This window comes from Brachyhypopomus gauderio, chromosome 10 (genome assembly GCF_052324685.1).
Source record: "Brachyhypopomus gauderio isolate BG-103 chromosome 10, BGAUD_0.2, whole genome shotgun sequence".
NCBI lineage: Eukaryota > Metazoa > Chordata > Actinopteri > Gymnotiformes > Hypopomidae > Brachyhypopomus > Brachyhypopomus gauderio.
Window position 1 is genome coordinate 16,848,024 of NC_135220.1, and position 13,312 is coordinate 16,861,335.

Below are 13,312 nucleotides of genomic sequence, written 5' to 3' on the forward strand. Positions count from 1 at the left end.
TTAACAATTGTGTTATTGTCCCGACATAGGGAGACAGGCATTCTGCGAGAAATGCATTTTTTATTGAGATTTTTAAATTGAGAGATGCACCACCACAAATGAACAGCAAATTGTTTGTAACAAATACTCACTCCTGCACCACTTCAGAACACAGTGTGCATTCCCACAGTTATGATGGTTAAACCCCATGTGTGCTTTTACACTGCATCTACTGCACACTACTGTGCCTCTGCTAAATCTCCGTGTCACAGCTGCAGCAGAAATGCTCCAGCACTCAGACTATGTGGGTTAATGGTGACCCCATGGTCAGAGATGAACACTGATGCGTGGCGTAGAAGGCGGATGACACACTGTGCATCAGATGGGTCACAGTCTGTATTTGTTCACCTACAAAGTGTAGCTTGGTGGGCATTTATAATAAGGAACTGGAACTCTACTAGTTTTTGTTATAACTTCTATCATTATTATTATTACTGCAAGTCTGACAAAGAACACACAATAAGTCATAGAAGCACCAAATGGCTCTCTTGAAATCCAATCAATATGATTGATTTTTTATCCTTCACACTCCTCAGCTGATGACAAAAAAGATCCATGTGTTTTTTTCAAGAGAAATATTTGCAAAGCAGTAATGTAATTCTCGTCTGATTATCGATGTGCATTGTTTGCCTTGCGTGATATTCTGAAAAAAATAGAAATATTTAACTTCTTTAAATTTCATTTATCATGGGTTCATACAACAACAAATCATAAAAAAAGTTTTGTCCCACAGTCATTTCTTTGCATGTCCATAGTTTTAGAATTGCTTAAACATGTATGTACACAGTCATACTTTGAGGAAATATTCTTTATGTAATTGAATTGCCCAATCATTCTCAGTGTGTTAATTGGGCATAATTATAATATATTTTATTCTTATGATAGTTTATGGTGGAAACTGGACGGTACATCTGGACTGAATTTATGTGCTCAAGCTAAATGATTATTGAAGACAGTGGACTTTGCACCAGTAAGTTGGTCCATGGTTCTGTTTTTCTCTGCAGACCATCAGCTCTGTAGGCACTGGAGTAATGTCTGACATTTCCAGCATCCAGCTGATGAACGTGAGCGGTGTTGTGCAGTCTTATGACACCACTACAGGCACAGTCACATATAATGCTGAGCTGAAGTACTATTATTCGTGTGCCTATCCTCTGGAGTACCTGATCAACAATACTCAAATGGATGTGTAAGCATTCTCTGTGCTGCTTCCTGCTATTTCAACAACATAATAAAAAGCTTCAGCTTGCCACCCTATTGTCTCCTATCTTACACACCTCGAAGAGACAGAAGTGAGAACTCCCAAGTAAAAATCAGGAAATATGCTCTTATGTTATAGTAAGATTTCTAAAGCAATCACGGAGTGGGCAACCAAGAAAAGACATACGCAAATACACACACACACACACACACACGCACGCACACACACACACACACACACACACACACACACACACACACACACACACAATATGAAGATAAATTATTATTAAAATGCTTTTAGGTATTAAACAACAAATATTAAATAGTATCACACCCCAGAACAACACCTCTGGGTTTATCTGTGCTTGTTTGTCTATGTGTGTGCATATACGTTCGTCTGTGAGTGTTACTCGTCTTGTTAGCGTTGTCACATATATACTGTGTATTTAAGTGTGCACCTGTGTCATGTCCTTTGTTCATAGTTGTCTGAATTCGAATTTGTTTGCAAAAACATCTTTTAAAAAAATATGCTCGGCATTCTGCACCAGCTCACATCACTAATAGTTACTGACAGTTATTTCGTTAAGTTCTTTGAGTTCTTTTTTTCAGTTCTTCCGAACATTTAGTTTAAGTACAAAAATTGGAAAAACATGTTACTGTCCTTAAGGAACTATGAGGCATTTTAATAAATAACTAATCTAACTAATGAAATTAGAGTTCTTCCTCAGGCAATGGTCTGACTGAAATTACATGCAGGGAAGAATAAGCTACCCTCATAGCTGACCTAAACGTTATGCCAAATTATATATTAGCATGTAATCAGTAGTTTTGGTTGCTAGTTGGCTATTTATAAATGTCACTAATAAAGCACATGGTAATTTGACAAAATAATGAGCAATTTTAAGAGAATTAGTAATTTTGAAAGAACCAGCATATTTAAAACAGCATGTTATACACTTCATAAACAAAAATGCAATTAAGTGGCAACTCTGAGGTGACTTGGAGTGTAGATTAGCTGAAAACATCTGCAAACCATGGGAAATCAATTAGTGAAGACTTCCTGATAAACAGCCCGCATACCAAAAGCTTAACCTGAAGATTCTGGAACATGACTTCATCTTCCAGAGGTCTGTCAAAGCAGGCTAAAAGGTGAGCTCTCCAACCATTCTGTCTCCTGGGGCTAGTACTAGATTCACATCTGTGAATTAAGATTTAACAGTAAGTGACTTCATTCTGGTCATCTTATGTTTATGGTTCTGCCTGTCCCTCCCGGTTCTGTACTTTGTCTCTGGTGTTAACTCTCTTCATCCCTCACAGGTCCTCCAACGCCATCGCAGTCGTGAACAACAACGGCAGTTTCATCAGTACCCTGAGAATGCAGCTCTTCAGTGTAAGGCACCAGTGCAGCACTCTCCCCTTATGCATGTGCGCTGGCCAAGACCACTCGAATGTGCATCACCCCTTCAGATGGCACTTCAGTAATTATCCGTCTCCGTCATTCTTATGGAAATTTTACAAACTCAAAAATTCTCAAATAATGTCACTCTTCTGTTTTGTTTAGGATGCGAACTTCACCAACCCCCTGATCTTCCCTTATTTGGGCATTCCGCTGAGGACCGTTATATTTGTGCAGGTCACTGCCATCAATCTCACCACCCAGTACGACTCTTCTTTGTGGCTTTTTGGTTGGTTTTTAACATTAGGCAGCAGGGTTCAGCTCTAACCACTGTCCCTTGCTTGATCTTGCTGGATTAGGTCTGGAAATGCTGAGCGCTAAATCCAATATGACTATTGTCTATTTAGATACTTGGTGCTGTTGGACAGATGTTTTGCCTCTGCCTCGTTTATTCCAGGCAATTCCACCATCTACAACCTCTTTTTGCCGTAAGTTCATTCTCATTCTCCACTTTGACCGTGACGTTATTTCAGAAAACACAGTGTGTGGTGTGTTGGTGTTCCATAGGTGCTCCAAGGATTTCATGACCAACGTGATTGAGAACGGCGTAAGTCAACGAGCCCGGTTCTCTTTCCCAGCGTTCCGTTTCACAGAACAGAAGAACCAGATTGTTTCTACGTACTACCTGCACTGCATCACGCGACTGTGTGAACAAGCTGTCTGCAGTTCATACACGGTGAGCTCATTTCTAGTTTTGCCAAGCAAGTACTGCTCATATCTGCATGGAGCACACCGTGTACACACCTGTGGATACTGTCAGGCAGACATGTTCCTATGCTCTCTTGTTCTCATGTTCACATGTTCACATGTGTGTTTGCTCCATGTTTCTCATGCCTACGTTCTCCATTGTCCTCAGCTCTGTCTTAATGGCAGAAAAAGAAGAGCTGCGGATTCTTCCAGGCTGACAGACCCCACCACCCTCACCTCACCTCCCATCATCACCAACGTTGAAACCAGTACGACCATTTATTTATACTCACACATAAAAATGCAGACACAACCACCTGTTTTTTTAATTATTATTTGCTGAGCTTCAACACTGCTGGGTTCATTTAGTCAATAGCTGGATGTATTTCATTGAGCTACCACTGTACCACTTTAGTTCAGTGATAAACTCAAAGTAAAAGTAACAGATACGTTTGTCCATTAACCTTGGAGTGTTCTAAAGTTACAATCTGGTGGTGATAGATCTCTTCAAGTTTCCAAACCGCTTTTTACCATGTTTTGATAATATGGCCCCAAAATCCCATTGAGATGATGAATTACTTCAAGATGGTTCTTCCTGTTCTCAGTCATTCTGGTCATGTGATGAACCTGTGTACACCCATTCATTAGTTAAAATTCATTGTTTGTTGGGTAACGTTATATTTTGTTTCATTTTTAGCCGTGTCATCGACCGGGAAAGGTAAGATTTGACTTTCAAAACATTAACATTTTAAAATGTTAATATGAAGCAGAGCTACAGGGTGGCGTGTCACGGTTGTCAGTCCTGCTCTCTCTCCGTTTCTCTCTCAGGCACAGTGAGCAGCACCAGCTCTTCATCCGTAGGGCTGGGCGTAGCAGTGGGCTCGCTGGTGCTGCTTAGCATCGTCTTCTTCAGCATAGCTGCTGTTTACAGCAGGAGACTCATTCTCTCCTCTACCTCAAAAATGCTTCGCAGTTAAAGGCACTACAAGCTGCAGCAGAATTAGTAACAAATTTAATATATTTTATATATTAAAAATAAATGTTTTATCTTGGCTTATCATTTTGTGCAGACTTTGAATGTTAAATGCAACATCAAGGCAACTGGAACTAATTAAGAATATTTGTATGCTCAAACATGGCATTTTAGGACAAAATAAGCTGAAGGGTAAATGTTAGCTTTAACCTTTATAAAATACACTATAATTAGGCAAAAGAAGAAATAAGTATTTATATCATGCATTGAAGTGATTTACATGAATAAAATGTGTATCTTTAGGCCTACACTCAAATTTTTGAAGAAAGGAGTGCTAATGAAGTAAAATGAAATAGCTTACGCAGAGTCATCTAAGCTTTGAAGACAAAACAGGCCGTTCCTTTTTAAATTTATCACTCATGCAACTTCAGAAAAATTCAGAAATGAAAGGAGGCTCTCAAAAGAATTCAGAGGCTTTAGTTCATGCATGTCATTTAATCACTGATGTTCCTACATTTGCATTTATAATATATTTTTGTTTTTTGAACATAAGTAATATATAAAAAATGAAAAGAACATAAAGAGCAGTCTGATATAAATGGTATATGTATAACGTTGCTACATTTGATCTACATCTGCCTCTTTATTGTTGGAATGAGCTTCTGATTGAACTCAACATTATTTCACACCTCCTATTTTTGAAATGGCGTTCTGAGACACTCGTTTCATTGTCTGTGCTCCTTCTCCTCACAGAAGATACCAGCGTATACCAAGTCTGGTCTGAACCCCACAGAAAATCTCACCACACAAATACAGTAACTCATAACTTGCAAACATAGAGCAAAATCTAATATGTTCTCAGTAATTCCAAGGTGATTTAGAACTTGATGTCAGGCCAAGAGGACATTTTAATAATTTGATTTTGTAGGTAGGGTGTGTATTGTCTGTGTGTACTCATGGGTTGTCTATACAGTAGCATGGAATATGAGTTATGATTGAGCCCTATATCAGATCTCAGTGTGGGAATGTGTCTGAAAAGGAATTACATGTCTGAAGTGAAAGAATAATGAGTGTCATCATGCAACTAGGTCATGTCAAAATATCTGTTAAACACCTACTTAAAAATAGGCCCTTATTTACAGGCCTTCTTTGTATGTCTTTATTCCAATTCTCCTGTTAGCTGTGGCATTTTATATGTAGTAAAACCCTGTGCATTTCAAAGCATTTCTGTAATGATGACACACACAACATTTTGGGGCAATATAACTTACTGGTAATTTGCTCTTTGGATGGTAACAAAAGGTTACAGGGGACACTTGCGGCTCACAACATCACTAATTTATTAGCAGGAGGTATAGAGTATGTTCTCAATTTGTCAGACATTAGCATAATCATTATCATACTCAATATTATAAATTAGATTCTGGCAGGAAAAGCTAAATAAACCAAATAAATCAAACCAAACAAAGCTAAATAAACCAAATAAATAAATGTACAATAACATATGCAGTGCATTTGAGCTGGACACCTCCAAGTCCAAATGGGAAAAAGAAAGTGGTGTGGTGGAGAATTATAGTCCTGTGGGACCTCCACATCCAGACAGTAGTAGTGGCAAACCAACTAGACATTGTGATAGTGGACAAAATGCAGAAAACAACAGTGGTAATAGTGTAAATCCCAAGTGATGAAAACATACAAAGAAAGTAGTATGAAAAATCAGGAAAATACCAGGGACTGAAAGAACAGAATATAGAAAGTTGATATGGAGGTTGATAGGGACACTTATAGCTGTGACAAAACTGGAGGAGTGTCTCCAACAGACTTCAGGAATGACATAAATCTCAGTTTAGAAGAGTATAATCTAAAGATCAGCAAAAAGTACTGCACCACACATTCAGACTCATTTGCCTCTGGTAGATGGTCTGAGGTAAAAGATTTGACAACCCACTGGAAGATAATGAACTCTTCTGGGGAGACTGTCCTGAACTCTTCTGGGGAGACTGTCGTGAGATCTCCTGGGGAGATGGTCCAGAACTCTTCTGAGGAGACTGTTGTGAACTCTTCTGGAGACTCTGTGCTCAACTCTCCTGGGGAGATTGTCATAAGATCTCCTGGGGAGACTGTCCAGAATTCTTCTGGAGACTCTGTCCTGAACTCTTCTGGAGACTCTGTCCTGAACTCTTATGGGGAGAATGGTCGGATGTTTTAACAACCTTCTTGTATATTATACCAGGCTTCTTTCATCACTTGGCAGATTTATTTTTTAGATTCAAGATAAAATAATCCTTTATTAATCCCAGAGAAGGGAAATTGGCAACGTTACAGCAGCTAGGGCAGTAGTACAGTAGTCTCAGAGGCATTGAATATATACATTTTAAATATAAATAAGATTAAAGCAGAATAGTAACTGGGACATAAGTAGACATAATATACACATTATGATACAGCAGATACATTATTTACTATTGCACAATTTGCTATACACACTCATACTGTATAAGGCAAAGAATTGACATTACACATGTGTAGGAAGGACCTGTGGTATCACCTTCACACACCATGAATGAATTAGTCCATCCATGCCCAATGCCCAATGAACTCAAAATGTCCTGCACAGGATGGAACCTGTATCATTGTGGATGATAGCTTGTCCAACATCTTCCTGTCTCCCACCATCTTCACAGGATCAAGGGGGCATCCCAGCACAGTGCTGGCCTTCTTATGTAGCCGGTGAAAGTTTGTGTCGATGCAGAGCACACTATAAAAACATGGCTGATGCCGCCACTCAAAAAAAGGCCTCAGAGTGCCTCTGCACTCCAAAAGGCCTGTCTCTCCAAAAGGCCTGTCTCTCCAAAAGACCAGTATCTCCAAAAGGCCTGTCTCTCCAAAAGGCCTGTCTCTCCAAAAGGCTAGTCTCTCCAAAAAACCAGTCTCTCCAAAAGGCCTGTCTCTCCAAAAGGCCAGTCTCTCCAAAAGGCCTGACTGTCCAAAAGGCCTGACTATCCAAAAGGCCTGTTTTTCCAAAAGGCCAGTCTCTCCAAAAGGCCAGTCTCTCCAAAAGACCAATCTCTCCAAAAGGCCAGTCTCTCCAAAAGGCCAGTCTCTCCAAAAGGCCTGACTCTCCAAAAGACCAGTCTCTCCAAAAGGCCTGTCTCTCCAAAAGGCCAGTCTCTCCAAAAGGCCTGACTCTCCAAAAGGCCTGACTCTCCAAAAGGCCTGTTTTTCCAAAAGGCCAGTCTCTCCAAAAGGCCAGTCTCTCCAAAAGACCAGTCTCTCCAAATGCCTGTTTCTCCAAAAGGCCTGTCCCTCCAAAAGGCCAGTCTCTCCAAAAGACCTGACTCTCCAAAAGACCAGTCTCTCCAAAAGGCCTGTCTCTCCAAAAGGCCAGTCTCTCCAAAAGGCCTGACTCTCCAAAAGGCCTGTTTCTCCAAAAGGCCTGTCTCTCCAAAAGACCAGTCTCTCCTAAAGGCCAGTCTCTCCAAAAGGCCTGTCACTCGAAGGCCAGTCTTTCCAAAAGACCTGCTTTCTGGTAGCATGCAGTAGTGCTTTCTGTCCTGTCTAATTTATTGTTCAGGTGAACTCCCAGGTACTTATAGGAAGTCTCCACCTCAAAAGAATAGAATAGAATAGAACTTTAATGATCCCACGACTGGGAAATTCATGTATTACCGCAGTGTTACCGCAAAGTGAGATTTCCTGAAGATGATGTTCCAGTCCAGGGCCGGAGTGGGCCACTTCTTCAGCCCGGAAATTTCATGTCCAAATCCGGCCCAAAATTATTTTTCCCTCCCAATCGGCCCAAACTAGAGATTGACATGAGCCGGCCCATCGGGAATCCTCCCGAATCTCCCGATTAGCCACTCCGGCTCTGTTCCAGTCATTCCCCCACGTCTGGGTTCATGGGTTCGTTGTATCCAGATATTGTTCTAAGACTTCTCCATACTGTTGATGTTATTCTGTCTCAAGTGATCTATCTTCCTTCTATAATTATTCTTACCCTCCCTACTTCACCTCTTCAGCTGCCTCTGCACATTTCGGTGTCCTCCCCATGTTGTTTCAACAAAGTGTCATCAACCCATCGTTTAATTGCACAAAACACAGCAGGCTGTGTTTTGGCTGCAATAGGTTTTTATACAGGCAGGAGATGCACAGGGAAGGGAGTGCTATATATATATATATATATATATATATATATATATATATATATATATATATATATATATATATATATGTTACGTATAAAGGGGGCGCTGGTGTGACGCAGATGCAAGTTATTGTATTATTTATTAAACAAAGTAGAAGACAAGACAAAGGAAGACAACCGAGGGGAAGTAAACGGGGATGTACGCAGCAGAAAACATGCATAAGATAATACCACTAACAGAGCTATTTAAGGACTGAACTAATTTCAAATGGATTAGAAAACCACATATTACAAATAAGAAAGAACCTAAGCAACACAACTTAAAAACGACAGAAGAACTAAACAGGAATAAGGATTACACACAAGGAGGGGAAAACTGACACAACACGAATAGTTAAAGGTATGACTGAACAAAGAGGGGAAAACACAGACGAGCCAAAACATGGAAACGGACATGGGTAGACTGGAAACACAACAACGGAGAAATAAGAACAAAATGAGAGATAGGAGCGAACGAACAAGAAACACAGACAAGGGGTTCTTAGGAGGTATGGAGAACAACTGGTGACGAGGAAGCACAGGGGAGCGACCAACGCCGGTAAACGAGGCAGGGGGAACTAAATACACAAAGACGGGAAAGACACAGGTGGGAGCACAGGGGCGTGACAAACAAAAGGGAACTATGGAAACCGGGAAACAAGGTGGGGCTACGGCGTACAACACAGGACTATATACACACACACACACACACACACACACACACACACACATATATATACATACACACACACAGAGACAATCCTGGGAAAATCAAAATTGCACCCTCAAAATTGCACCCCCAGAATCTTAATGGGATTGTTGTATATCAGGACATAAATCATCCGGACCTTAGCAGATCTTAAAATTAGATTCCAAAAACAACCTAAGACGGACAACACCACACATTCACCATGCCATTATTTAGCAATAACGTTCTCATTCTGCTCTGGATGAATTCTGGCCAACTCTTATTTACAACATTGCTCTCTGAGGTTTCTAGGCATTCCTTTATGCACTATTCTCTTAAGGTCCCACCACAATTGGGCTGAGGTGTGTACTTTGACTGAGCCATTGCAACACTTTATTTTTTCAGTCATTGGTGTTTTTCATGCTGTGTCACCTGATTTCAGCCGAACTCTAGATGCAACCTGGCAAACCTAAATCATGCTGCCATGTTCTTCTTTAGAAAGGAGAGGCTTTCCTGGTAGCGCGGCCATACCCCCCCCCCCCCCCCCCCCCCCAAGTTAAACTTAAACATGTTAACTGAGGCATGAAGAGTCTGAGTTTTTTGCAGATACTCTGAGCACTGAACAGTCTGACCTTGGGGCAAATTTGCTTGGACATCCACTGGGAACTGTCTTGAATGTTTTCCACTTCATACTATAGAATGATGGACATCAAATTGTTTGGAAATGGCCTGAAATCACCCTTCCCAGATTGATGGGCAGCCAATTGCTGGTCTAACATCAAGGATGATCCCAATGTCCTTCGTGACATTGTGTTAACACATACCTGAATGCTCCAGACCAGAAAAAGTCCAAAAAGTTTATATAAACGTGGTCACACTGGCTGACGATCAATTAATCAAGAGCACTTGACCAGGAGCACCGGGCAGCTGCTGACCCTCTACTTCTGTGAAAAACTTTGTACTTTTTGACACTCTGGTCCTGTGTTTTGGCCCAGTTAAATATACCTAAATATACCTAAAATTTGCAAATATTAAAACCTGCTAAGGTCAGTAACTGCAGGATTCTCTGGCAAGATAGAGATATTAAAAATTGTCGTGAAGTACGAAACATTTCAGACAGATGTCTTTCATCACTTGTGCAAGCAAAGTGGTTCTGAATAGTGATATGATATAAATATGACATAAAAATGTGAAAAATATTTAAACCACATATTTTCATAATGTGTAAGATTAAATGCGATACCATGCTTTTACCATTCTTTCTTCATATTGTATGGGAGGCTCTGTGCTGACGAGGTCACTGACGAGGTCACTGACGAGGTAACTTCAGCCTCGTTCCAGAGCAGATTTACATGATTCAAAAGCCCTGTCACTTTCATCTATATTACTGCTCTTTTGTCTCCTGCAGTCAAGACAATAGGATGGAGTTTCCTACTGAGAGCAGCAGAGTCACTCATTCATAATTTAAAGATCCAAAACGTCACTGGAAACTAGAGCCTGAGAGAAGGAGGGGGAAGGGGGAGAGAGAGAGAGAGAGAGGGGGAGAGAGAGAAAAGAGAAGGGAGAGAGAGAGAGGAAGAGAGAGGAAGGGAGAGAGAGCGGGAGAAAGAGGGAGAGGGGCAGGGAAAGAGGGGGAGAGAGAGAAAAAGAGAGAAGGGAGAGAGAGGGGGAGAAAGAGGGAAAGAGAGGAGAGAGGAACAGAGAGGGAGGGAGACAGAGGGAGATAGAGGGAGAGGATGAGATGGAGAGAGATATAAAGAACATGGGGAAGATATGGAAAGAGAAATTTGAAAATACATACATCTTCTCTACACTTTTGTTTTCAGAAAAGCTTCAGTTATTTTTAGCGCACTGAGCACTGGGCACAAACTATGACCTTATTAACTGAGGTACACAGGAATCTTAAGTGCCTCATAATTGTTAATAAAGTGCCATGAAAGCAGCAATGTGAATGGCTTGGTTAAAAGCATCAAAGTGTGCCATTTTGAGAGGAACTCACTGACTGCATCCCTGCTCATCTTAGTATAAGGGCTATGACGGCACATTCACACAACACAGTTGCAATAAAACAGAACCTTGAGTAGAACCATATATATCAAACCATTTCTATTGAATGGCAGCTTCTAATTTCCACAGCAACTATTGAATGTAATCTCAATTTGAGGATAAAGGTTAGCATCCACTAACTTTTAGTTTAACCTTTACCAAATAAAATAATATTTTTTCCTGAAGATCTTTTTACATTGTACTTGGATCAATGTACGGGCAAAATTTTTTTTTATATATATATTAATAATGGCATTTTATATGTACCTGTATTCCTGGGGCATTATGAAAAGGTCAGGTGTCAACCGTGGACCTCTCTGTCAAAGTTTGAGTGACAGGTAATTAAGAAAGTTATGAATAAGTGAATACAAATAAGAATGAATGAGTTAATTATTCTTAATAACACACACACACACACACACACACACACACACACACAGACACACACACACACACACACACACAGACTGTGCTAGTCTTAGTCCACCATTAGATTTACTGGTGTGACATATATAGTGTTATGTTTGGACTCAGACGTCTCTCTCTTGCTCTTTCTTTCCACTGTTCCACTCAAGTGTGATTCATGAATTTATTAATTTTGTTCAGTACTCCTTTTTTCTATAACCTAAGTAACATTCTCTACAGTCTTGGTGGGGCTTGGGGGTGTTTTACTGTATATAGTCTCTGGTGGTTTGTGTTCGCTCTCAACTGAGATTTCTTTACCATATAGACATTGGTGGAATTTTTTGCAACCATACAAAATGCTAGCAGTCCCTTCTCCATCTGTGCGAATCTGTGTGGTGAATCAGTGAGTGGACAGGAACCATAAGCCCCGGGCTTTCCCTCCTGTAGAATGGCTGCTCCAGTGCCTTCTGAGCTGACCTCTGCTGACCATGACACTGATGTTTCCACATCCTAGAGTTTCAGCATGGGTACATTTGTTACAAGTGATTTCATCTTCTCAAAACTTTCTGCTTGATTTTTCCCCAGTACCGTTGAACATGATGTTCAAGTATTCTGAGAGGGGCACTGACGTCAGATACATTGGGAATGAACAGGTTCTGGGCCATGGGCTGGTTTGGTGCTTTTTTCCCCCAAATTGTCCAGAAATCCCTTTCACTTTGCATTTTTTAAAATGTTCTTTTCATTTGACTTGAACAGTTGCTATGAAGAAGTTATCTTACTCTGCTTTTTTGTTCAACTGTATTTATCATCCTTGTCACAATGCTTTGACATTTGGTTTTACACATTTTAGCAAGATTTGTTTTGCAGCAAGATTAGCAAATTTGACCTTACACTGCACATTGTTGGTGTTCAAAGCAACATCTGTGGCAAAGTTTATCTGACTGCTAGTTGTTCTGTTGTGTTGTTCTTGCATTTGACACATTTAACCTTGTTAACTTCAACTTCTTCTTTAACCACTTGATTGGATATTCCTCCATTTCCTTGACAGATGTCTCTGGTTTTTAGCAACACGAAATCTGTTTCTCTTAACAGCCTTGTGCACACTTATCTAATGCGGCATACAATTGTGTGTCTAATTTATGAATGTTTTGATGTTTTTGTAGATATATTACATATCGCATATCACACAGATATGTATATGTATATTACATATCACACAGAGCATAAAGGACACTCTGCCTACATGGTCATATTGACCCCTCTCCATTTCTTGGGTCCTCCTCCCACTGACGTAGAAGCTCTGGGACCTCCTTTGCCTCCACACTTGGAGTCCATGGGATCCCTTACTCATGGTCCATGCCCCCTTCACTGACCAGACACATGGATCCCATCCTGGAGTGACGTTGTCACCTCTTTCCACTGATGGAGGCCCCTTCCAGTCGACATGGTGCTCAACCCACACCCGTACACATCGACAGACACCCACACACAGTAGAACCCAAGGCCTCTTCCCCCAATAAAACCCAGAGGAAGATCTCTTGCCATGGAGCCAAGGACCTTCAAAAATTAGCACTGCCTTTAACATTATTATGATGGGCTCACTACATTAGCGAACATGACTTTAAGTGATTC

At 40.6% G+C, this 13,312-nt stretch overlaps 1 protein-coding gene across 1 annotated transcript in view; it reads left to right on the forward strand.

Moving 5' to 3' along the window:
- LOC143526174 (zona pellucida-like domain-containing protein 1) overlaps positions 1–4,362 on the forward strand; it is a 5,397-nt gene extending 1,035 nt beyond the window's left edge. The window contains exons 3-9 of the mRNA XM_077020822.1: positions 1,034–1,228; positions 2,560–2,632; positions 2,804–2,901; positions 3,046–3,126; positions 3,206–3,374; positions 3,555–3,654; positions 4,214–4,362. Of these exons, the coding sequence (XP_076876937.1) occupies positions 1,034–1,228; positions 2,560–2,632; positions 2,804–2,901; positions 3,046–3,126; positions 3,206–3,374; positions 3,555–3,654; positions 4,214–4,362 (865 nt within the window). The remainder of the gene's footprint in view (positions 1–1,033; positions 1,229–2,559; positions 2,633–2,803; positions 2,902–3,045; positions 3,127–3,205; positions 3,375–3,554; positions 3,655–4,213) is intronic.
- Positions 4,363–13,312: the final 8,950 nt, after the last annotated feature.